This window comes from Tarenaya hassleriana, unplaced genomic scaffold, assembly GCF_000463585.1.
Source record: "Tarenaya hassleriana unplaced genomic scaffold, ASM46358v1 Cleome13, whole genome shotgun sequence".
Taxonomy (NCBI): domain Eukaryota; kingdom Viridiplantae; phylum Streptophyta; class Magnoliopsida; order Brassicales; family Cleomaceae; genus Tarenaya; species Tarenaya hassleriana.
The window spans coordinates 644,269-668,507 of NW_010963495.1; the positions used below are offsets into that span (position 1 = coordinate 644,269).

The 24,239-nt window shown below is 36.7% G+C and overlaps 6 protein-coding genes and 1 long non-coding RNA gene across 10 annotated transcripts; 2 read left to right on the forward strand and 5 right to left on the reverse strand.

The window, feature by feature from the left end:
• Positions 1 to 12: 12 nt before the first annotated feature.
• Positions 13 to 2,229, reverse strand: LOC104807279 (type III polyketide synthase B). Its single transcript, XM_019201841.1, has 4 exons — positions 2,144 to 2,229; positions 1,434 to 1,655; positions 761 to 1,327; positions 13 to 569 (listed from the first exon to the last, which is right to left on the reverse strand). The coding sequence occupies exons 2-4, from the start codon at positions 1,615 to 1,617 to the stop codon at positions 142 to 144; spliced, it is 1,179 nt and encodes a 392-aa protein (XP_019057386.1). The 5' UTR covers positions 1,618 to 1,655; positions 2,144 to 2,229; the 3' UTR covers positions 13 to 141.
• Positions 2,034 to 3,468, reverse strand: LOC109116425. Its single transcript, XM_019201818.1, has 5 exons — positions 3,291 to 3,468; positions 2,851 to 2,978; positions 2,523 to 2,691; positions 2,144 to 2,253; positions 2,034 to 2,045 (listed from the first exon to the last, which is right to left on the reverse strand). The coding sequence occupies exons 2-5, from the start codon at positions 2,857 to 2,859 to the stop codon at positions 2,034 to 2,036; spliced, it is 300 nt and encodes a 99-aa protein (XP_019057363.1). The 5' UTR covers positions 2,860 to 2,978; positions 3,291 to 3,468.
• A 328-nt stretch (positions 3,469 to 3,796) lies between these two features.
• Positions 3,797 to 11,297, forward strand: LOC104807280 (pentatricopeptide repeat-containing protein MRL1, chloroplastic). 4 transcript variants are annotated; one of them, XM_010532493.2, is made up of 19 exons: positions 3,797 to 4,197; positions 4,404 to 5,124; positions 5,256 to 5,487; positions 5,646 to 5,709; positions 5,824 to 5,968; positions 6,064 to 6,179; positions 6,577 to 6,705; positions 6,876 to 7,049; positions 7,121 to 7,285; positions 7,531 to 7,671; positions 7,988 to 8,087; positions 8,434 to 8,542; positions 8,635 to 8,726; positions 9,162 to 9,252; positions 9,487 to 9,718; positions 9,811 to 9,903; positions 10,149 to 10,197; positions 10,540 to 10,633; positions 10,718 to 10,809. In XM_010532493.2, exons 1-19 carry the CDS (start codon positions 3,868 to 3,870, stop codon positions 10,725 to 10,727), a joined length of 3,087 nt encoding a protein of 1,028 aa, XP_010530795.1. In that variant the 5' UTR covers positions 3,797 to 3,867; the 3' UTR covers positions 10,728 to 10,809. The 4 variants fall into 4 exon arrangements, with proteins under 4 accessions (XP_010530795.1, XP_010530794.1, XP_010530792.1 ...); XM_010532492.2 differs by having other exon boundaries at positions 10,712 to 10,804; XM_010532490.2 differs by having other exon boundaries at positions 3,798 to 4,197; positions 10,756 to 11,297.
• Positions 11,298 to 12,183: 886 nt separating this feature from the next.
• On the reverse strand, positions 12,184 to 12,919 carry LOC104807281 (auxin-induced protein 15A). Its single transcript, XM_010532494.2, has one exon. The coding sequence runs from the start codon at positions 12,702 to 12,704 to the stop codon at positions 12,390 to 12,392; it is 315 nt and encodes a 104-aa protein (XP_010530796.1). The 5' UTR covers positions 12,705 to 12,919; the 3' UTR covers positions 12,184 to 12,389.
• A 1,441-nt stretch (positions 12,920 to 14,360) lies between these two features.
• Positions 14,361 to 14,763, reverse strand: LOC104807282 (auxin-responsive protein SAUR21-like). The gene has a single exon (XM_010532495.1). It carries the CDS (start codon positions 14,708 to 14,710, stop codon positions 14,384 to 14,386), a length of 327 nt encoding a protein of 108 aa, XP_010530797.1. The 5' UTR covers positions 14,711 to 14,763; the 3' UTR covers positions 14,361 to 14,383.
• Positions 14,764 to 16,310: 1,547 nt separating this feature from the next.
• LOC104807283 lies at positions 16,311 to 19,822 on the forward strand. The gene is made up of 3 exons (XR_770736.2): positions 16,311 to 16,414; positions 18,925 to 19,020; positions 19,150 to 19,822. It is a non-coding gene; the product is annotated as an uncharacterized LOC104807283 (long non-coding RNA).
• Positions 19,823 to 23,611: 3,789 nt separating this feature from the next.
• On the reverse strand, positions 23,612 to 24,146 carry LOC104807284 (auxin-induced protein 15A). The gene has a single exon (XM_010532496.1). It carries the CDS (start codon positions 24,122 to 24,124, stop codon positions 23,807 to 23,809), a length of 318 nt encoding a protein of 105 aa, XP_010530798.1. The 5' UTR covers positions 24,125 to 24,146; the 3' UTR covers positions 23,612 to 23,806.
• Between the last annotated feature and the right edge of the window lie 93 nt (positions 24,147 to 24,239).

Consider the following 24,239-nt stretch of genomic DNA (forward strand, 5'->3'; position numbering starts at 1 on the left):
TGAAGACTCAAGTGTCATAATATAAGACTCAACAGAAGAGGATGTTTTTCCTTAAGTTGCAAGTTAGGCTTTAGGCCTCAAAAGGAAACAACTTCAGAGACAGAACCAAATCCAACAAGTGTGTCTTTTTTTTTTCTGGGTTCAGACAGCGAGATTCCGAGCGAGGATCCCTTCAAAGGTAACACCTGGTCCGAAAGCAAGGATCAAACCCCATTCCTCACCCCTTTCGTCCTCATTCTTGGCCTTTCGACTCTCCTCCAACAGATACTCCAACACATACACAATGGAATTGCTACTTGCGTTGCCATAGTCCATGAGAGCTCGGCGGCTAGGGCTCAGCTTCTCGGGCGATAGATCTAACCGCTTCTCCATGCGGTTCAGTATCGCTGGTCCACCCGGGTGAACCGCCCAGAACATCTGGTTGTAGTCGTCTGGTGTTAACCCTGCTACTTTCATTAATTTGCTGCAGAAGTTTTCTACGTTGTCTTCTATTATCTGGGGAAGCTCCCTCGCTAGCTTGAAGTTTATTCCTTCTTCTGTTAGCCTCCCCACTATCGTCTTCTCCGTCTCTGCCAAGAAATCAGAAACCACCAAACTCCATTATATCTCCTCCCAGAAAAAAACGTTGTCAAGATTTATGCTCTTGTGAAAGTGAAGGTTGAGATTTTTCTTTCCTCTAAAGTGCCCAAATCTGCCCGAATCCGAAGACACGCAACTTTGTATATACATATCTACGTGTGTGGATAATTGGGTGCTTTACCGGGTAAGAAGTTCTGAATTGCTGTGTGAAGCTCAAACAGAGGCTTCTCATGAACCGGGTCCGGGTCAGATCCAATGATCATGGCTCCGGCTCCATCACCAAACAGAGCAACCCCTACAAGGTCGTATGGTCTCTCTGCGCTCGGTGGCTTGAACCCAATGATCGTTGTCTCAGCCGTTGCCAAAAGAACTCTGCTTCCAGGATTGTTCTCGGCGATGTCTTTAGCCACACGGAGACCCGCGACCCCGCCCGAGCAGCCTATGAAGTAGAGCAAGACACGGTGTGTGTCAGGGCTCAGGCCAAGCCCTTTGGCCAAGTACAGGTCGCCTCCGGGAAGACGAGCTTCGCTGGATGAGACGTAGACAACATGAGTTATGTCAGAAGCCGGTCTCCCCCAGTTATTGATGCAGGTTCTTGAAGCTTCCACTGCCATTTCCGTCACAGCATCGTTGCAGATGTCGAGACGCTGCTTCACGGTGGGTTGGCCTTCGATAGTGAGTTCTGGATACTTCCTAAGGATCTCCTCTGACATCACGACATACCTTGTCTTCACGGTCGTTGTCTTGCCTGTATCGTTTGGTCAGGAAAACAATGATTAAAATACTTTTCAGATAAACTTGCCGTAAGTTTGGGATTCGGGATTTGAAGGCAGAGAAGGAAGAGAAGACATTACAGAGACGTGCAAGCTTCTGTTTGAGTTCAGGGTCATCACAGTTTGTGGTCTTGAAGTAGCCATCGACCAAATATTCCTGCATCACGAGCTGGTGAGGGAATGCCTTTCCAAGAGCCAAGATAGTTGCTTTCCCTGGGCTTGCTTTCTTCCCTGAACCCATCTCTGCGACGTCGATGCTTCCCATTTCTCTCTTCTTATCTCTCGAAAAATGATGTTTAATCGCTGCAAAAAGTTAACAGTTTCGATTTCAGATTTGTAAAGGATACACGTGAAGGTGTACATATATACACACACACTGCATAAAGCAAGCTTGACGTTGTAGTTTATTATATGCAAGATCATGTAGGTGTCTGCCTAGTGAGTGTCTGGTGAAGGTTAGGTTTGAGGTCAAAGGTTCATGTTCATTCCATTTGTTTTACATACAAAAATAAGGATGATACATATTCTTGGGATGTCCCAAAGCTAACATATATCTGCCTGACAACACAAGGTTCTGTGGTATAATTTTTATGCCAAAATCAAGATCAAAGATGTGAAATTTGACAAGAAAAGAATAGCTTCTATAGAGAAAAAGTCCAAGCAAATCGAAGATGTCCAAAATCATGGCTGATACTAAGTAAAATCAATATCCATCTTCGAATATGAGATTGTTTTTGTTCGGAAAACAAAAGCTCCAAGAGGTGAAGGTTGATGAGAAGTTCTTTGCATACCCGTGACTTAGGAGGACCAGGGAAGATATATTCGATTCTATTGCTTGATATAGAGTTGTGCTGGAAATAAGAGCCCAGGGGTCTATCGTTTCCTGGATAATGCTCGTGCCCTACAGCAGAGAAACTCCTAAATACATGATTTCAATCGAGGAAGAGATAGAAAACTGAGAAAATCATGAACAGTTTGTAACATTGCGGATGGAAAAGTCTGCCTCGGCCCTCAGCCTTGTCATGCCTCTGCCTATGCTTACTCTGTTTACGCCCCTTAAATCATTTCTCGCTTCTATGCCTTAGGCACATAAGTGAACCTTATGAATGATTTATCACTATGGACCTAGAGATTGAAATTTAAGGAAAGGGGAAGGTTAGGATGTGTAACCTGTCAGAGGTCTAAGAGGCATTTTGGGTGACTGACTACTTGAGTTTAGCGGTAACCGCAGCAAGTATTCCTTCATGGTTGATTTATCACTGTCCACTATATCTGTTACAGCTGTTATAAAGATTGCAGGCACCTTGAAAAGGTTGCCCGCGTGTGCCATTGCCTCTCCCTGGATGCCAAATTTTTGAGAAATAGTCGTTAACTGGTCCAGATACAAAGGAAAGGCGTATTTCGGGGCAGGCTTTGCTATGGTCAGAGATTATTGAGGAGTTCCACGAATTAGAAAGCTGTCATGAACAAAGCAAACTTGGAGGAGTAATGTTTTTACCTCCACCATGTCTTTAACTGTAGCATCTTTTGCTGTGATGAATTCTTTCCTGGACAAGCAACATTGATGTACAAGTCTTCATACGTTCCATTCCATGGAACCGAATCCAAGGCATTCCTCTCGGAAACCTGCAATGCCATAGTCAGACTGGACCAAAAGCAATTAAACCAGGCAGTATAAATTCAAAACATACAAACTGTAATGAAGCAAGCATCGCATTCATACTCCAAGGTACAAGCTTGTCATGATCAACACAAGCTTTTCCGGAACTAATCGAACTCACGGTGGATTATCATCTTCAATCAGCTCAAATCTTTTGAAAGAGGCAAATCTTCCGCCGGCAGAGGTGCAAACCCATTTAAAAAGCTCCCACAAACTACGATGCGAGAGCACTTAGGGAGACAGAGATGGAGAGCAAGAGAGAAGCGAGGAAATAATACCAACGATGGCGATGGGCTGCTTCCCGGACTGAGACATTACAGCTTCCATGGCGGCGTCTGATAATGCATCGATTCGCAAATGAGGAGCCATGGCGATTCGTCTCCTTCGCTAACGGATCAAATTTTCGCAGGAAGCTTGAAACCTGAAAGTTGAAACGGGCGAGAAAGTGGGAAAACATGGTGGTTCTTTAATGGGCCCACTGTATATGGGCCGAGTACACTCTCATTTCGGCCCATGGGTCAACTTTACAAATATATGCGTGTATATGGCGCACGAAATTTCTGATTTGTTTTTTTTTTATTTCGAAGAAAAATGAATTTTTATGTAAGTTAAATATTATCTTATTTTGTAGAATTTTCCCATAAATTTCAGTTTATATGTGAAAATTGTAGAATTTGGGAAACATTAGAGAGAACTTAAAAAGCGGTGTGACCGTTTGAGCCACGTCAGCACTTTGTCCACAAACCAAAGCGAATAATAACAGTCTCTCCATTCATTCGTTCTCCATCATCTCATATCCTCACTCTCTCATCTTTCCCTTTATCCACAATCTCTCTCTCTACTTCTTGCGCTTCCATGGAAACTGGCTTCATCTCCGTCAGATCCTCCGAAACCCTAACCCTAGCTGCTTTCTCTCCGGCGATTCTTCCGGCGGCCAGTTTTCGGTCCAGCCGTCGCGAATTCCTCGGACGCTGCCACAGTCTACGGCCGCCCGGTGGTTTTCATCTTCGGACACGCGCCAGAATTAGGAAATCCGGTTGGAATCCGACTCGATCGCCTCCCTTTGTCGTCAGAGCTTCTCTGGACACGGGTTTGATCCTTGTTGTTGTCGCTGTCACCGCATTTTCTGCCGCCGCCTTTGCTTACTGTCAACGGGGTTACAGAAAGCGGAAGAATTCGAGCGAGGTAAGCGATGTGCTGAATCATCTTTCTGTCTTTTCTTTGGCAATTCAATTCTCTAACTTTCATCATTTCACAAGTCATGAGAATTGTCTGATTACTAGCTTTTAGCGTCGTGCTCAAGTTTGTGGTCACGATAAAGTAAAAAACTGTTCAAATACTAATTTTGGTTGTAATTCGAGTAGAAATCTAATATCTTGCGCAATGTTCAGGTATCAGCATCTCCCGATGCGACAATCCATGGTGGCATTACTGAGGAACAGCTGGAAATTGAACTTTCAGATGGTGGCGATATTCAAAAGGGGATCCCAGTGGAAACGAATGGAGTTCTGGATGCGAAGATAGATAATTTGGAAGAGAAGTTGGATCAAATCCCGGAACACGCCGCAATGCAGGATGATTCAGTTCTGACCAAACCCTCGGATTCAACGCCTGATAATTCTCATTTTACTGTCTCCAGTGTCGTTATGATTGCAAATGAACATAACAATGTAGATCAACCCATTGCGGCTTCTACACTTAGTGGGTCTGTTGCTTTACAATCGGTTCTGGGTGGGGAAAAAGATGCTGAAAATCAAGTTGAGACCAATGAACAGAAAATGAGTTTGGACTTCGATTTATCAAAGGAAATGGTGGGAACTCATTCAATTGCTTCTCCGCTTATGGTAGAAGACTCTAAGGCTGTAGAGCATGAGCACAATGATTTGCCCCAGAAGCCCTTTGCATACAACATCCCCCTTGAGTCCCCGAGAAAAGAGCTTCATGCGTTTTATGGGCCTACTCTTTCAGTGGCCGAGTCTCCAAGTGTGACCAGTCTTAAAGCAGTCTCTCCTTCTTTTGTTTCTTCTTCAACTGAGATTTCCTCGCCGCATCATAATGTCCTTGGAATGATGGATGTTCAGGTATCAGGACAGAGTTCCGTCGAGTCTGCAGGTATTTTGTTGAAGTGATATTTGCTTTGACCTTCTTAAACTGTGTTAGGTTTGAAATGATTCCTAGCTCCTCCTTCTCAGAAGCTTGCAATGCCAATTCATTACAATGATTCTGTTGAAGCTACTTTCTAGTTTCAGGTGGAGAAAAAATACCTGTGGAACATGGTAAAGGAGCTTCAGTCCACAAAAAGACAGAAGTGAGAAGAGATAGGAGATTTCAGAGACATGATGATGCAAGGCATGTGGTTAACCAAACTGATAAAAGTACACCACGGTTCCCCAACCGAAATGGTGCGCTGACTAATGGTAATAGCCATCCTCAGAGAACTCTTGACGCTTACAACCGTTTACTAAGAGAAGGGAGGTTAGTATTGTCCTTTGGTTTAAAAAAGACACCTAATTTGTCTGTCATGTTCATGCTCATAAGGTTAAACAGACTGAGTTTATTTGAATAGTTTTAAGTACCGAAGAGAAATACATAAATTCTACCTGAGAATGTAATATCCATATGCAAATCTCTAGGCTGAAGGAATGCATAAGTTTGCTCGAAGATTGGGAACAAAAGGATCTATTGGACATGGATAAGGTAGGGCTGTTCTCATTAGCTGTATGGAATTTAAGTTCTCGATAAGTTCTCATAAGGTAGGGCTACTCTCATCCTTTTTCGGTGCTCTTCTTTTTGCCCATTGCCTCTTATCAGATTCATCATGCGAGCTTCTTTAAAATCTGCAAGAAGAAAAAGGCTGCGAAGGAAGCATTTCGCTTTATAAAGCTGGTTCCAAACCCCACGTTGAGCACATTTAATATGTTAATGTCTGTGTGCTCAAGTTCTCAGGACATCAAAGGTGATAGTGTTTCTTATCCTTAAAAACCAATTACTTAACCTTGTTATTTGTCATTCTCCTAAATTTTGAATTTCTAATTTTGTTTATGCATGTAGGCGCTCGTGAAGTTTTGCAACTTGTACAGGAGAGTGGAATGATAGCTGATTGTAAACTTTACACAACTTTGATATCGACCTGTGCGAAAAGTGGAAAAGTTGATGCAATGTTTGAGGTACAACACTTCATCTACTGGAATATTCTTTGAATTTGAACTCAAATCCGTTTCATCTTTGAGTTTGGAACTGAACGAGGTAACCATTAGTGAACTTGATGTTTTTTGTTGGAGCCTTTTACCTGTGAGAAAATGCATACATCCAATCAAAGTTGAAAGTCATTTGGGTAATGTTCTGAAGCATTTCACTCCACTATTCACTTAGTCATTCTCTGTGTTAAAACTTTTTCAAAACCAAGATATCACATTATCTGGATGTTTAATGCTGATCCAAAGGTCACTATATCAGACAGATTTAGACATTCTATATTTGGTGTCCTCGATAGGAAAGGGACCTGTGTAATCATTGTGAATGTCTATTGTAAACTTCTGAGTATCTATGTCGTTATATCCTCAGGTGTTCCACCAGATGGCAAATTCTGGAGTGGAACCCAACCTTCACACCTTTGGGGCACTTATTGATGGCTGTGCTAGAGCTGGGCAAGTAGCCAAGGCATTTGGCGCTTATGGAATACTAAGGTCTAAGGTATGCTTGTTAAGAAGTCATTTCCTCCTATCATTTTCTTTAAAATACTTGTTTTTTTTTTCTATTGCTACAAACAAAAAATATCTAGGTTCTTGCTTCATGTTCTTGACCGTTTCTGTTTTTGGATTCTCAAGAAAATCAATATATTGATGACTTGCTCGACGCAGTAGGATGTTCAGCCAGACCGGGTTGTATTCAATGCCCTCATCTCTGCCTGTGGTAAAGCAGGAGCTGTCGACCGTGCTTTTGATGTGTTAGCAGAAATGCAGACTGAGTCGCACCCGATAGATCCTGATCACGTCACGATCGGTGCATTGATGACGGCCTGCTTTAATTCTGGTCAGGTGTGTGGTTTTCTCTTCATATTCCTTTTCTACTACTTTCTATTTGATGGAGAATAATATGTTTATTGCAGGTTGAACGGGCTAAAGAAGTGTACAAGATGATGCATGAATATGGAATCAGGGGTACTCCTGAAGTCTACACCATTGCTGTGAATAGTTGTAGCAAGTCTGGAGACTGGGAGTTTGCCTGTAACATATACAATGACATGAAAGAAAAAGGTGTGACCCCTGATGAGGTATGTCTGTCTTGTTTTCCATTTAACGTTTGATATTCCAGATTTTCATGAGTCATGAACTTGTTGTGAGACTTTCTATGTAGATGTATTCAGTTTGTGTAGATTCATTTTAATGTTTATAAGACGAGTGCCTGTTGAATCCCGAAGAAGGGACTGATCAGGCTATTGCTGTTTTCAAGCGCAGGGATATGAAAGTGCGTCTGAGGTGATATTGCTTATGATCTATATTTCTTGACCTAGTGCAGGTGTTTTTCAGTGCATTGATTGATGTTGCTGGTCATGCGGGAATGTTGGACAATGCTTTTGATGTCCTTCAGGATGCGAGGTCTCAAGGAATTCGTGTTGGAAGTATATCATATAGCTCGCTTATGGGAGCGTGTTGCAATGTATGTACTTTCTATTTCTGTGGTTGTTTTGATACTTTGACTGTTGTTTGTCAGTTTTAAGCCGTCATTTGTTAATGAGCATTAAATCCGAGTGATTTGGAGCGCTGGAATAAGGAAATTGGTTATGAGGTTGAAATTGATTTCTAAAATTGGACATGAAGGATAAAAAACTCTTTAACTATACTGTTGAGCAGGATTTAGAAAAGAGTAGCTACAATTGCATTGACATTCTTGGATTAATCCTTTTGCATGAAATCTATGGTGCTTCGGAAAATTGCATTGGGTTGATAATTTGTTTTCCTCTTTTCCGATTTAGGCCAAGAATTGGCAGAAAGCATTGGAGCTGTATGAAAAGATCAAGTCAATCAAACTTAGACCTACAGTTTCAACAATGAATGCTCTGATAACTGCCTTGTGTAAGTCCTCATACGCTATTATTATAATCTTATTTCCTGTATAATGAAATAAATCACAATAATTAGTAGAGGTTTACCTCATTAGTAGTTCTGAGGGAGATGTGCGATGCTTGGTCTGATAAACTTGGAAGTCTTGAAATTTCAACAACGGATGCAGTTCCTACAAACAACGAAATTGTTGTTTGTTAAAACTTTTTGGAAATTTCTGGTCTGAAACATCTAACACTACAATACAAAATATTTCCAAACAACGAGCTCCGTCTATATACATACGGTAATGAATAATGATATGTCAAATGACCTTGCACGGTATTTTTACTAGCATGACACTCTGGATTAAAAACAGGTGATGGTGATCAGTTGCCTAAGGCTTTGGAGATTCTTGATGAGATAAAGGGTTTAGATTTAACACCAAACACCGTCACTTACTCAATGCTCATGCTGGCAAGTGAAAGGTATTTGCTTTGAGTAGAATTATTTTTGTTTTGTTTGATCGGTAATTAGTGCTGATCAGTAGTTAATTGTGATGTGCTTCTTCCATGTGTAGAAAGGATGACTTAGAAGTAAGTTTCATGCTCCTTTCTCGTGCGAAAGAAGATGGAGTCTCACCAAACCTTATCATGTGTAGATCCATAACCAGTAAGCTTTTGCGTTGGCTTTGAAATGTTTTCATATTGGTTCCTCTTACATAGATATTCAGTTTGAGTAGCACGGAATGTCGACAAAAAATCTCTACTTTTTATTAGATGTTATTTCACCACACACTTGTGGGAGGTTCCAAAAGTGACAATCTACTTATCGTTTAATTGATGAACAAACCCAACAGCCAAAAAGAAAAATTAAAAATGATATGTGGGTGTTCAATTGCTCTATGTTCTTTTCATCTTTGGAATTCATCAGAAATTACTGAGAACTGTTTTTTTTCCTTTTTATTATTTTTTTTGTGGTTTGCAGAATTACTTATGGATTTGGGTCATTGGGTGTCTATTATGCACTCTTGCCTTGATCTAGTGTACAGAAGCATTGTCGCATAAATTTAATTATCAAATATCTTACTCATTTTATTCTACGCAGGCATGTGTGTGCGGAGATTTGAGAAGGCTTCTTCTACTGGTGAACCAGTTCTGTCTTTCAAATCAGGGCGGCCTCAGATTGAAAATAACTGGTAAGTGTATAGTCCTTGGATTTTTCAAAAACTAATCTTGTTCTGTTCTTCTTGTGTTGGAAGAAGCCAATAAAATATTTCTGATGCTTTCTGGCTAAACCATTTCAGCAATTTCCTTGTAATTTGAATCTGATCCTTATGGTTCCGTGCTGGATTGCTCTCTTCTCTGTGATAAAGGCCATTACTTTTAGAAAGAACTTCTGTTACGATTGATAATTCCCGTTTTTCTTTCAGGACATCAATGGCCTTAATGGTTTATCGTGAGACGATTTTAAGTGGGATAGTACCTACTGCTGGAGTAGTTTCACAAGTTTTGGGATGCTTGAGAATTCCACATGATACTTCTTTGAGGGATAGGCTAATTGAGAACCTAGGATTAAGCACTTCTTCACAAAGACAGCATAACCTTTTCTCACTAGTCGATGGATTTGGAGAGTATGATCCTCGTGCTTTTTCATTACTCGAGGTGTGTTGGTAGCTTCAATTATATCTACTTTTTTAGGGGGTTCCATCAGGTGTGCAGTGGCTATATGACCATGATGTTTAAATTTTATGCAGGAGGCTACTTCTCTTGGAGTTCTTCCATCTGTTTCCTTCAATAAAGTTCCTATTCTTTTTGACTCGACAGAATTGTCAAAAAATATTGCTGAGGTGAGTTTTTCTGTGGCCTTGTTACACTTCTTTTTTCTGGTATAATTACATTTGTGCATATGGAAATGGAAGTTCCCTCGTTGAAATTTTCTGGCGCCAGATTTTTTTCTTTTGCTCACACCAATCATATATAGCCAGGCTTTACAAATTTTCTTGGTTGCATGTAAAGTAAAATTATTGGTGAACCTCTCTGTGCGCATCTCTTCTGAATCGCTTTTTGATCTTACTGCATGAATAATTGGCAGGTTTACCTCTTGACTATCTTGAAAGGTCTTAAGCATCGCCTTGCTGCTGGTAATAAATCTCTTTCCGAGCACCATTGCTCGTTTTCTGGATTTATCTTATGACCTTGTTGTTTTAACTTCCGAGCTACCAATTACAATTGGTTTTATAATCGTATTATCAGACATTTAGTTTCTTCTTTTCGGCTCTTGTTAGCTTCAGTATCTACGGTTAACATCAGCTTTAGGACATATACTACTTCAGAGGTGTGTGGGGGTAACTTTGGTGAATGTCTAAACTGATGGTTAGATGTTGAAGTGTAGCTGAAGGATGAAACTGCAAATTCAACAGTAACGTGTGCATATTTTAGCCGGTTAAATATATCTCGACACTGAATGCGTGTGTGTGTTTCAGATGCAAAGCTACCTCATGTTACCGTGATCATATCCATGGAAGAGAAGCAAATTGTGACTCCTGAAGGAGAGAAGACAACCTACCTCGTAGGAAGGTGAATGAGAGAGCTTTCCATTCGCTTTATATCCCCATGTTGTTTTTGGTAAATCCAATTACGGGTTTCTTTTGTCAGTCACAGCTGCTTCTAAGAATGATCTCTTTCCCATGGTTCGACAGAGCTGGTCAGGAGATTGTTGCGATATTGAGACGGTTAGGGATATCTCATAACAGGAAAGACTCATCTGGGAAAATCAGAATCAGTGGTGCCTCCTTGAAAAAATGGTTCCAACCGAAGCTGGCTTCCCCTTTCATCGGGCAACCGGGAGACTTGAAATCATCCCAAGTACGATTGGGAAACCAAATATTCCATCAGCAACGCAGTATTCGAACCGGGAACCTGTCACTCGAGTGAGGGGAGAAGCCCTTTCTCTTCCCCGAGAAATGTCTTGAAAGATTAGCTCAATCTTACTTCTCTGGTAGCAACTCATGCGGTCGAGGCAGGAGGATGAACAACAGAAGATTCTTGTTTTCATCAAATTTCAGCATAATTCTACTTCTGTGCAGAGAGAGAGCGTCATATGCCATGGAGGAACAATCTAACTCATAAGATCAAGTATGTTTCTGTATACGACGTCGCAGTTCTTTTCGCATTCATCTTAACTTGAGAAAAATAATGGTTTGTAATTGAATGAATGGATCATTGTAAAATGTTCATCAAAGGTGACTTGTCTGATTTCTAACCGCGCCGGGCCCGCGGAGAAGAGAGAGCTGTAGAAGCCATATTGGGAGGTAAGTTATGCAACTTCCCTTTATATGTATATATATATATATATATATGTGTGTGTGTGTTTGAAGGCGATGATATGAGCAAAGATTCCTGTATGTAATATACATATACATAATAAGTAAATACAAGTAAGCGTATCATAACGTTATAAATTATTTGGTCTATGATACAAGTAAGCGTATCATAAATAAATATTATGGAAGAAATAATGGCCATGCATGCATGTGACGTTCCACATGATTCAAAGGTCACGACTTTATTAATCAATTCTCAACACCACCTTTCCTTTCGAATCCGTAGTCTGGTGGGACAATGTCAGGTCTTTTTGAATCGTGATTGGCAAGTGGAAGTGAAACAAATATTCCGTGAAGCAAACTCAGTTGCAGACCAGTTGGCTAAAGCAGCAATAGATATTGCCAGAGGTCTTCATATTATTAGCAACCCTCCTACTCGAATCTGTAATCTTCTACAGACAGATTCAATAGGAGTTGTGTGGCCGAGACTCATCTCATAAGGGTTAAACCCCTCCGTTTGAAGGAAAAAAAAAATATTTAGATGCATTTATTTCTTATATGATTTTGTTAGGAAAATGGATTAAGCCTTCCAAATTGAATACTTTGACTTTTACGATGCCAATGCCATATTGCACACTATTTTATTTATTTTATATATACATATATATATATATATATACATAAATTCCAGTGAATACTCTGACTTGTGGGTTTTTTTTTTCCTTAGTTTTCTATCATTTTTCTTTGGGCCGTCACAAAAGCATTGCAAGTTTGCAACAAACTACTGTTTTGACCAAAAATTATTATATTTCTCCATGGAAAAACAAAGAAAGAGATCAAAATGGTACATTCTGAAGAAAGTCATGATCTTCTTCATACCACATAACTGGAATTTATGCCTAAACTACACTATACATTGTCCACCAGACCCCGTAATTAAAAAGACACAGAAGTAGGAACAAACAAAAAGAAGAAAGAAACCCTAAATTGTTCTTCTCAAGAGTCAATTTTCAATGCAAAGGAGAAGCGATGAGATCAAGAAAGGCTTCTTCTCTGCAAGGGATGGTCAAACCACCCGTCGGATGATCGAATCCGAACTCTTCTTCGGCTCTGTTGAGGAATTCTCTGAACGAAGGATGATTCAGGTACGATATCGGTACCACGAATCTCTTCTTCTCCACCTTTTCTCCGACATACACTGCCACATGCCCCTTTGGGACATGATCCGATGATGATGATGATGATGACTTGTTTCTGTTCACGAACGAGTTCAACCTCGATATTTGCTTTGTCGCATTTGGAATCGCGAATCGGATAAGACCCATCTCTTGGATTTCGTTTTTCTTTTGAGTTAGGAAAGTGTTCGACGGAATGCTTCAAAGGAGAGATTTTGATTAGAAGCTCCCTCTTCTTGCCCTTTATTTATACTGTTTCAGACCACGAGAAGAACAGAAGCTGCTGATGTAACAAAAAGATTAAAAAATTAAGCTTTTGATGATTTGAGTTAGTGGATCGAGATTGGCTGCTCTGTTTTCGTTTGATCCCGTTCATCAACATGCACCACCCACATGGCTTACCTCATCCAGTTTCAAGAATCTTCTGTTTTTCTTACAATTAAAAAAAAAAACATCACGAAACGGCATTAAAGAGTCCTCGTTTTTTGTGCAGTGCATGCATCAACCAAATTCTCGCACATCATATAAATATAATATGGGCTTCACCATATTTTATATAATTTTAATTACTGCATTTTTTACAGTATGATATGAATGCAGAAGGACCCTTGCAAGCAAGTGGGCAAAAGATTTTTTTTTTTATTTAAGATAAGTAGTAACAACTTGTCATTCTGATTCATATGAACATGAAGCAAATATCAGTTTCTTCAATGAACATTTCATCTCACTCGCTTCAATGATTATCCATTTCCATGGTTAGGTTTTTTAGGTAACTAAATGAACCGTTGTTCCTCGCATGCAGATATGATGAAATATATTATCATCAACAAGTTGTGTGCGTTTTTTTTATTTGTTAGAGAGTATTATATCATGATGACTTTGAGAAAGAATATAGTAAATAATGTCATGAAAATCTTAGGGGAAAATACTAAATATATGAATTAACAAATACCCACTTGTTAAATCAAATCCAAATAGAGAATCGAATGCGCAGCATGGTACAATCATTGTTGTTGTCCGATCCATTTCGAGAAGAATCCGCCGTATAGTTTCAATTTTGTGAGCATGTGCTATGAAATTATGGGAAATGTGATTATTGGCTCATATAGTTGCTTATTTGACTTTGTGGATACGCATTAATAGTTGTATAATCACTGAGAAATCACATGGATCTGATCACCTAACACTGATTTTTTATTCTATAATTGGATCTAATCACATGCGAATTTCTGGTTAATGTATGATATTTTTTGGGATATATTCTTTTACGTACCCTTTATCGTATGCCACATGCATGGGTGATGGGTGATCCAATTCAGGTTGTTTTTTTTTTAATCATGGTTTGTGTTTTGCGTTTATTTTGTTCGGAAAAAAAAAATCAAGTCTATATAACACTATATTTAATTCGGGTTTCAACCAAATGATCTGACAACGTTAGAAATAATAGCAATGATCATTTATTTTAGTTTTAATATAAATTCCAATTTAGTATAGTGTGAGATTAAATCGAACTAAATTCGACCAAGTTTTTTTTTCTAACTTATGAAATGGGTGCTAATGCTTTTTGGATTTAGTTTGCTACTTAGGGTCCAAAGTTTAATGTATACATGTTGATAAGCCCTCACTGATTTTCTTCAGTCTTTTCAAAATATTTTGTTGTATGGTTAGAGGCACTATATATAGTAACATCACAAAAAAAAAATTAAAATATCATTGGAACGTATGACAAATATCGGATCATACAGTTCTCAAGACTCTAATCGAAAACGTCAAAGCTAAAACAGAAATTAAACCCTAACTAAAAATTAATGGGCCGTCGATCTGCTTAATTAGTTTAAGCGGGAAGCGATGAGATCAAGAAACGTTTCTTCTTTGCAGGGGATCGTCAGAACGCCCATGTGGTGATTGAAGCCGAACTCTTCCTCGGCTCTTTCAAGAAACTCTCCGAACGAAGGATGGTTGATGCACGATATCGGAACCACGAATCTCTTCTTCTCCGTCTGCTCTCCCACGTACACAGGAACATGACCCTTTGGCACATGATGACGATGACGATCTGATGATGATGATGATGATGGTGAGCGGTTTCGGTTCATTAGAGAATGTGGTTTGAAGATTTGCTTCGCATTGGGGATAATGGACCGCATCAAACCCATCTTGTTGGTTTTCCCTTGGGGTTGAGTGCAAGAACAAGTAGTGAAATAAAGTACAGAAGAGCGTAATGTTTCAACTTCTTTTTTAAAAAATCACTTGGGGTTAGTAGATTTATAATTTCGAGGGAAGTGATTTGGGGAGACAAAGGAGATGATGGAGATGTCTCTATTTATAGCCTTTGTATTCACAGTCAATGGGGGAAATATTCAACAACGGGAAACACTATGAAGTCAATATCTTTTTTCATGTTTTTTTTTTTGGTAAAAGATCCTTTTTCATGGTTTTTTTTTTGGGTAAAAGATCTTTTTTCATGTTTTACTAATAAACCCAAAAAATTGCGGACTTGTTGCAGCTACATACATACATACATACATACATACATACATACATACATACATACATACATACATGGAGGTGCTTTAAATGGTAGCATCGAAGTTGTAAAACAATGAGATGGGGCCATGCCAAGTGGAGTGTTGTACGTACGTAATGTCAGTTGCAAGTATCTTCAAAACTATGGGTCGTACTCTCTCTGACATTGCCAATAAATAGAAACGGTTTTTTTTTTCTACATTAACAAGAAATAGAACCTAGAATTTTAGACTATGACGAAGAAAAAAAAAGTGGGATTAAGTTTCGGGTTATAGCCCTTTTCATGTTTATTGGAATTTATAATATTATTAGGGGTATTCGTTTTTTTAAAACTATATATTTTGATATGCCTAAATTTAATATATATAATCATTTGAATATGGTTGTACATCACGAATACATGTGGAGCAGCAAATTTCCCATGGAGGAGAGATTCATTTATTAATTCTCTTTAGGTGGATGGCTTGCATATATTATATATGTAGCTAAAATATTTGTATTTATGTGGATGACATCATGACTATATATTAAAACTAACTCATTTCCCTATGTTTCACCGACTCTGCTCTCTTTTTAAATTTTTTTTTTGTAATGCATGGTATTCACTCACTTAACACTATATAATATCTCAAACAACGAATCCTAATTCATATGCAGATTATGCAAAACTTTGTTTCGACATATTTAGCAACATTTGAAAAAAATACAATTCTATTTACAAACTACAATAATATTGAAGCTAAGTTCTCGTAAGGGTAAGAAGTTAGCTTCCATGTATATATGTTGCCGTCGTCAACAACCGTCGTCCCCAACAATATATATATATAAAACGCTCCAAAACTACAATTCTATTTAAATATTTTTGGTTGTAAATAATGTATATGTTCCATTAAAAACTACAAGTGGGACACAATATCTTGGACCACTTGGTCACAATTCTTAGATATGAGTAGAGTATATTTGCAACAACCAACAAAGACCGTTCTCTCTTATGGTCATATCATATCATAACTAAGATCCCACGTGTATATAAATTATTATAAATTGAACCAGCTATGATATTCGGGCTTAAAGCCCAAAATCTTAATTGGGCTTTTTGTGGTTTAGTTTAGGCCTGAAATCACTGAAGCCCAAAGCACACATATAAACCCATTAATCTTAACAATGTGAAAGCCCATAAACAAGTTTCTGATTAGTTTTCACCGGAAATGAGAATCAAACACTCGTTTCTCTCTCCCTCCCTCTCTATACTTCTCCGTCGGTCCTCAAACCCTAACTCAGGTTTCAAGGACAGAAGTTTCCGGCGAAACTCCGACGAATATTCTGAACTAAAGGTAAACTCTCGATCTTTCCCCTTTGTTTTGGTCAGATTTCTGTTGGTCTTTGAACGAAGAACCATCTACGAAACACACTCATATACCAAAATACACAGATGATTACGATTTCGGAAGAACCGATATGATCCTAGATATCGGTATATTTCCTAGATTCGGGAACCCTAATCGTTGTGATCCACTATGCCCTATCTCGATTGTGCGATCATTTTCATGTCCGAGGAAAAAACCCTAACAGAGGAGTTCTTCTAGAAAACCCAAATAGCCAAAGTGCTTCTTCTGCTGCAATGGGATTGCATCACTCGAAAGCCTTATTACTTCGAATCTAGATTTTGAGAATTGATTTATGATCTTGAATCGCTTAGTAGCACAAGAGGTTTCTAGAACGGTGATGAGAAGCAATGGTCAGCAGCACGCTAGAGGATATTGATCATATATAATGGATATATATAATTTTCTCGTCGCTTTTGTTTTCAATCTTTTTTTTTTAAATGAAATATTATAAACTAAGATAAAACATTGCTAAAAAATTAAACAGATTAAAGACGATACACTATTTGATATCATCTACATTATAAATTAAAATTTCAGGTTTTGAATACTCCAAGTAAATGCGTGCTGTTATTTCATGAAACTCGCCATTACCACCGGAGCACAAACGTACGGTATAATATGAAAAATATATATCTATAATTAGTATAGGATTCTATAATATGTTAATGGAGGGTTTATCTAGTCAGTCCATCCGAAAGATAACAACTAGGTTTCCCGCCATATAAAAAAAAACTAAAACACAAAACCCTAAATGATCATAGTAGATTTTATTAATACAAAACGACAAAATATTATACAATTATTTAACTGTAGTTAGTGCAGGTAATGCACTAGTTATTTCTTTCTTTTTCTTTCAAAAAATTTTAAAGGTGCAGGTTTAATATCTAAACCGATATTTGGAATGTGATTTCTTTGAAGAGTAGAAGAATTAGTACTTTTACCAAATCACAAATTATAATGCTATTCAAAACGCAAAATTAAAATATTAACAGAAAAAAAAAGTAATACGACAAATTAACGCTCTACTTAAAACGATGATTATTTCTTATTTAGAAACGACAAATTTACACTTTCTAAACACGACAAACTATCGCTTTTTAAAACGACAATTTAGCACTTTTTAACGAACATTTCTATTTTTTTAGTATCGAAATCGATACATGATATGAGTTTAAAATTGAAAACTTGTTTAATTAAGTTATGAAAAAAGGTTCTACATAGAAGTAATATATAACAAACTTCTGATAGGTGAGATAATTCAAATCTTTATGTGTTATAAAAGGTACCAAAGATTTTCTTTGACGATGACATTATCAGAGATGTATAGTATTTTTCTTTAATGCAAGAAGTATAAAATGAAACATATAATATAAGCTATAATGCAGTGCAACTTATTTTCATTGGAAGGTTATTTATAAATTATAATAACCGAAATATATCTAGTATCTACACCAAAAGAAGTTATAAGATTCCTTAATATACATCCACTTAATAATCCCCCGTTTTAATAAGTAATTTATTTTAGATTCATATCTGCACATGGAGCAATCTTGAGTTTATTTCGTGGAAGGCCTCCTCTTTTGGTCACTACTATGTAGTTCCTATTTTCTCATTTTTTTTATTTAATTTCCGGAGGTAACCTCCCTTGTCAGACTTTTTTTTTTGTATTTTTTTCTAGTTGTATAATTTTTTTTTTCGTTTTTAAGATTAATCAATAAAGTTGTGACAATTCTACAAAAAAAAAAATCTGTTTGTAATATATGTATATATATTATCACAAGTTTTTATATAAAATTTCCAAATATAAGATGTTTCTCAACTCCCAAGTACATGCTATAATCCAATATAAATGTCCCTAATAAAATTTCTGTTAAAGCTTTTTTATGAATAAATTTTGTGTCTAGAAACAAGTTCAGTTGAACTAATTAATAGAGACATGATTCAATTTGAGTTCACAAAATTAAATGCAGCGGAGAAAATAAGATAAAAAAAAAGAGAAAGAAAATAAGGTAAAGAAGCTTAGAAACCTTTTGATCAGTTAATTATTACATAATTCAAATATTCTTGATTTTTTTGGTAAATAATATTCTTGATTATTGCATGCAAGCCTGATACATAAATTATGAAATGAAACATAAAGAATTGTGAACATCAGACGCATGAATAATACTCACATGAATTATGTCTGTAACCCTTTTGTTCTGCAGATTGATTTCGTTTGTATAAAATTCAATCTAGTTCCTGTGTTTTTTTTCAAGTGTATATTTTCAACGTATAACCACTGCCATTTGATACGTTACGTTACATGTCATTCAGCTTTTGATTTCGCCACTACGTGGCATTTAGCTTCAACGTTATACATGCAATTACTTTTCATCAGCGCGTTGATTTCATTGCTCTCTCTCTCTCTCTCTCTCTCTCTCTCTCTCCTAACTTGTATGTCTTCCGGTGGAAAGAGAGATTCATCTTGAGTTCTTCATCGAAGTAGACGGCGAAGTGACTTTTGATTTGGAGCACGAGATTACTAACGACAACGAGGGTTTCAGAGTATGGTCTGTTTTTTTTTTTAATCCTTAAAAACATTTTGATTTCAACTGTCGAATATGGAATCCATCGAGTTTGTTTATAATAAGGAGATTTTACGTATAAAATACTGATAAGGTGATTCAACTATCTCGCAGAGGAACACATGGAGTCGAAGGAGCTATAATCCATCATCAACGGAAACTTCGAGAATCTCATCATTACCATCGGAGCACAACGTACGGTACAATATGAAAAGGACATAAACTGTAAATATTATATGGACCCTATGACATGATGATCAAAGGCCATTATAGCAGATACCAAAGCTAAAACGCGAAACCCTAGATGATGAGAACAGATTTTATTTTAATATGCTCCTTAGTATAACCGAGACGAGATGAGATCCCTCTCTTGATCACCGATGGAAAGAGAGTGCTCAGCCAAAGCACCGTCCCGAACCACCAGAGGATTCGGAACGTTCTTCGGCCTCCAAACGAGACAGCATGCGACGAAACGCCCTTTCCTTGCAGGGGATGGTCAGGATTTCCATGGGCGGTGGACCATCGGAGCCGTACTTTTCCACCAAAGCTCCGTTCAGGAACAGCAAGAACGAAGGGCGGAAAATGTACGGTATCGGAACGACGAATCTCTTCCTCTCCTCGTGTTCTCCTACAACATACACCGGGAGATGTCCCTTTGGGACATCAAATTCGGAAGATGAGGGTCGGATCCTGTTCCTTGTGGGACGTGTTTGGAAGTTGTGCTTTGCATTGAAGCTGCTGAAGCACCCCTTCAAACCCATCCTTTTTTTTATCAAACAAAAAAAAAGAGCCAAAAGAAGTCGAAGATCAAAGTCCAAGTATAAGCTGAGGATGTGATTTCTTGGAAGTGATTTGTGGGGAATGAAGAGATCGAGAAGTCCCTATTTATAGAGCTGAGCTCGCAAAAGAAAAACTCATAAAGAGGATATTTTACCGATAAAACCCTAATTTCACAAAAGAAAAATACTATATGACGAAATATTTTATCAATAAACCCTAAGGCCGGGAGCAGTTTCTAGAGTCCATCGTCGTCATCAACATGTCTCATAGCTCATAACCTCCCCCCCATATGTGAGGCCAAATTATGTCCGGTCATCTTCTGCCATATGAGAAAAGCCCATGTGAAGTCTAACCATCTTCCTTCATCTTACGTCTTAAAACTTTAAAACTTTGATATTTTTATTTTCTAGGGTTTTTTCTAGGTTATCTAGGGTTATCCTCCCCAAGAGTTATCCTTTCCGGATTCATTTCCTTTTCAAATCACTGGAATGAGTGGTGTTTGCGATGGCTCACGATTGCTGATACTGATTTCGATGGGCTCAAAATAAATTAAAGTGCAAACACTAGTTACTTGATTAATCTGCGTCTTCCCCTTTTTTTAATTTTACAATTTTTCCGGATTTTATTTTGGGTGAGAATCGATCAATAGAGAATTCGAAAGCTTTTTCATTAATGAATCATGACCTAATATACATATTATTTATGTTTATATGATATGGAAACACTTTGTTTGAATAATAGTTACAAATTAATATATATATATATATTAACCAAAAGGTCGAAAACCCTACAATCGTGCATAGATTAGAAAGAAGTTTAAAGGATCCATGGTTTTTTTTAATGTATGATTGGTCTCTCTCTTTCTCTCTCATGTTTCGTTGACGTTTTCTCGAAGTACACATAATCTGCCACTTGATCCCTCCGCCATCGATTTAATCGACTCATGAAAATGTTCTCTTCCGAACAAGAAAAGAAAAATAGTGAAAAAAAAACCCCAAGAAAAACTGATGAGTGGAAAAAAAAAACAAGAAAAATATGAAAATTGATCAAGAACTTAATCTTTCATGAGGAACACAGCCGTGATTATTTTGGAGTTCATCTACGTAGACCGCGACATGGCCTCTTGGAACATGGGATCGTTGTTTTTGGGTTTTGATTTGGACATTGTGCATGTCCAAATCAAATAAAATTTTAGATTACAGATATGACTAAGTATTTGATATAGAATATGTCGCAATAAGTTTTTACAACGTTTAAATACACCATCTATTGACTTCAACTTATTCCAAAATTGTTGCTCAAATGTTTTTTTCTTCTAAAAAGATTATTGTTTCTCTTTGCAATCGAATTTGATTATAAAATTACGGTTATAAAACTACTATATGATCGAAAGATTCAAAACTATATATATATATATATGTATATCTATCTTCATGATTTGGTTCTTCGAATTTGGTGTGTTTACACTCCAACGAAAAACGTGAGATTGTGAAAGATCATAAACATTCAAAATTCATTTGAGGCAAAAAGAAAAATGAATTTCAAAACCTAAATATCTTACAAATAATAACTATACCGAGCTTTGTCACTTGTCTCCCATTGCTCATACTTTAACTCCAACACTCTATTTTTTCTTTGTTAGGGTTTCTCTCTAATTTGAGATCATAGAGTTTTCTTTTGTTGATTCGTTTCCTTTTGTTTACTCAAATCAATTTTTAGATATTAAACTCGATTTTTTTTTGCATCAATCCTCACATCATTCAAAATTTCTACATAGAGTCGAGTCTCCTAACTATTATAAGCATGTTTTTCTCTTTTCAAAAGTTTTTAAAACCGAAATTTCTTTACATAACGAGATCTAAACACGACAAATTGACGCTTTATGAAAAAACGACAAATTAACGTAATAGATCTTAAAATGATAATATGATATAAATCTAAAACGACAAATTAACGCTTTACCAAAAACGACAATTTACCGTGATAGATCTCAAAATGATAATATGATATATATTCATAACGATAAATTAATGTTTTTCGAAAACGACAAATTATAGTATGTTATAGAATTTTATTAAAATGATAAATTATAGTTTTTAGTCCTACAAATTAATATTTATTATATCTACAAACCATCATTTAAATGAGCATTAAAATAAATACCTTTTCATAGGTAAAACAACACAAAATATGAGCTTCAAAGGGAAAAATCACGTGAAATTTTTTCTATTAAAAATTGTCAGCAATGCAGGAGAAATAATAAACTTTTTTAATAGAAGATGTAATTCGAATCGGAAAAAATGATTGAATGCTCTCTATATTATTACAACAGAGAAGTTATGGTAAATACATATTTATGCATATAACCATTATGTTAACAATAAGATAATTTATTTTTTATTTTTAGTATCTTGAAAATTCGTTATCCACTCCCTAAGTCCCTAGAGAAAACAAAGAAAAGCAAACCAAAAGAAGGAATGGATGGTGATCAAATTAAATTGGAACATGTTAAATTTTTAATGAGTCGACATATATTTCATTTAATATTATAAATTTTGTTAATTAAACTTAAAAAAATACTTTATTAATTGGTGATTTAACTTGCACTAATTTTAATTAATCGATACAAATTAATTAATGCACACCAAGTCCGGTTGGTGTTTTTACTTCTTTTGTTTAAAATACACACAAATATATGTCATATTTATTTATAGAGGAAATTCAAAATCGGTCCAATGATAAATATAATTAAAAGCTTTTTATATAAGCAAGTGCATGGGTTTTAACTAATAAAAAAAAAAAAAGCAAGTGCAAGGGATAGGCTTTTTAAATACAATATTGTTTTGGTCTGCTAAAGGCGAGTTTCAGTTGCGCTTTGTATTGGGAAGCGGTCCAATCGACGTATGCACTGCCTCGAAAATTTGATATTGTATTCCTGTAAACAAATATTATATTATTTGCATACGTTTGCATATTAAATATTGAATATAATTCATAATTTATGTATATGAAAAATTGCTATGTATTCGTGTAAACAAATATTTTGTATGCATACGTCGGCATATTAAATATATTCGTATTTATGTATATGGATATATATATTCACTGTATTAAATAATTTGGACCGTATCCAATTTGGATAATTCAACCGGTGAAACACGGACACAAAACATCTGTCCCATTCCGATTTCGAATCTCAGAGTGAAGGAAAAATGTTTACATGGTTTTTCTTCGATCCTGAGATTAATATGGATTTCGATCCATGATATCCGGTTATCAAAAAAAAAATAATTTGGACTGTATGGTATTAATGAGGTATAAAAAGCCAAAAGTAGTTCCTCCCGGTATCATAGAGGAGGAAATGATGGAAGCAATTTTCGGGAACCCAATAAAGGATGAACTTCGTTACAAAATAATCAATTAACGTACGACCTTTTGTGGGCATATTAAATTAAAGGCTTTTAAGTATGTTGCTAATAGGAATCAACATTTCTCTTGGCACTTTTTGAGCATATTTTATATATTTATTTTGGGTTAAATGAGAATTACCACCAGCATTAATTTGCCCAAAACAGAAGCAAATCGTGTTTATCTGTTTTCCAACAAAAAATTATTATTTTTTAAATTATTGTTGTGACATCGGCCTCTATCGAGTGTTGTATAATCGAAATCGACAACAATTGCCTATAACAGCACAATGAAGAAGAGTTGCCAAGCTCTACTCAATGAACATATACATTATATATATATATATATATATATATATATATATATATATAATTCATGTGTACAGAAACTGAATTCTTTACGAATTGAATGGTTAAAGAACTCATGGGATCATCTCTCTTGGATCCAAAACTGAAGAGACTCACTTGCAGTCCCATCCCGAGTTATTAGGAATACAGAAAAAGAAAACCCTAAATAACTAACTATGATGCACCAAATTAAGGGAGTTTAATTCAATGTGAGGTTGCATTAAATCGGTCTCTCCTTATGAACCACTTAGAGCAGAAGCAATTCCTGTGAAGTGATCTTCACTGCAAGGGATCGTGAGGCCTCCCATTGGATGATCGAATCCGTACTCTTCCTCGGCCAGGTTTAACAGATCTTGGAACAAAGGATGGTTCAAATACGATATCGGGACCATGAATCTCTTCTTCTCCCCGTATTTCTCCCCCACGTAAACCCCGACATGACCCTTTGGTACGTTGTTAGTGCCTGAGGTGGCCAAGAGGCTCGCAATTCTCGCCGATAGACTTCTTTGAAGCTTTTGCTTTGCTTGGGATAAACCCATCAATTGAATGCCCATCTTGGAAACAATGCAATGAAAAAGATTAGATTTTGATGAGTTTTAGAGATTCATCCAAGAAATGTTTATATATATATATATATATATATATATATATATATATATATATATATAT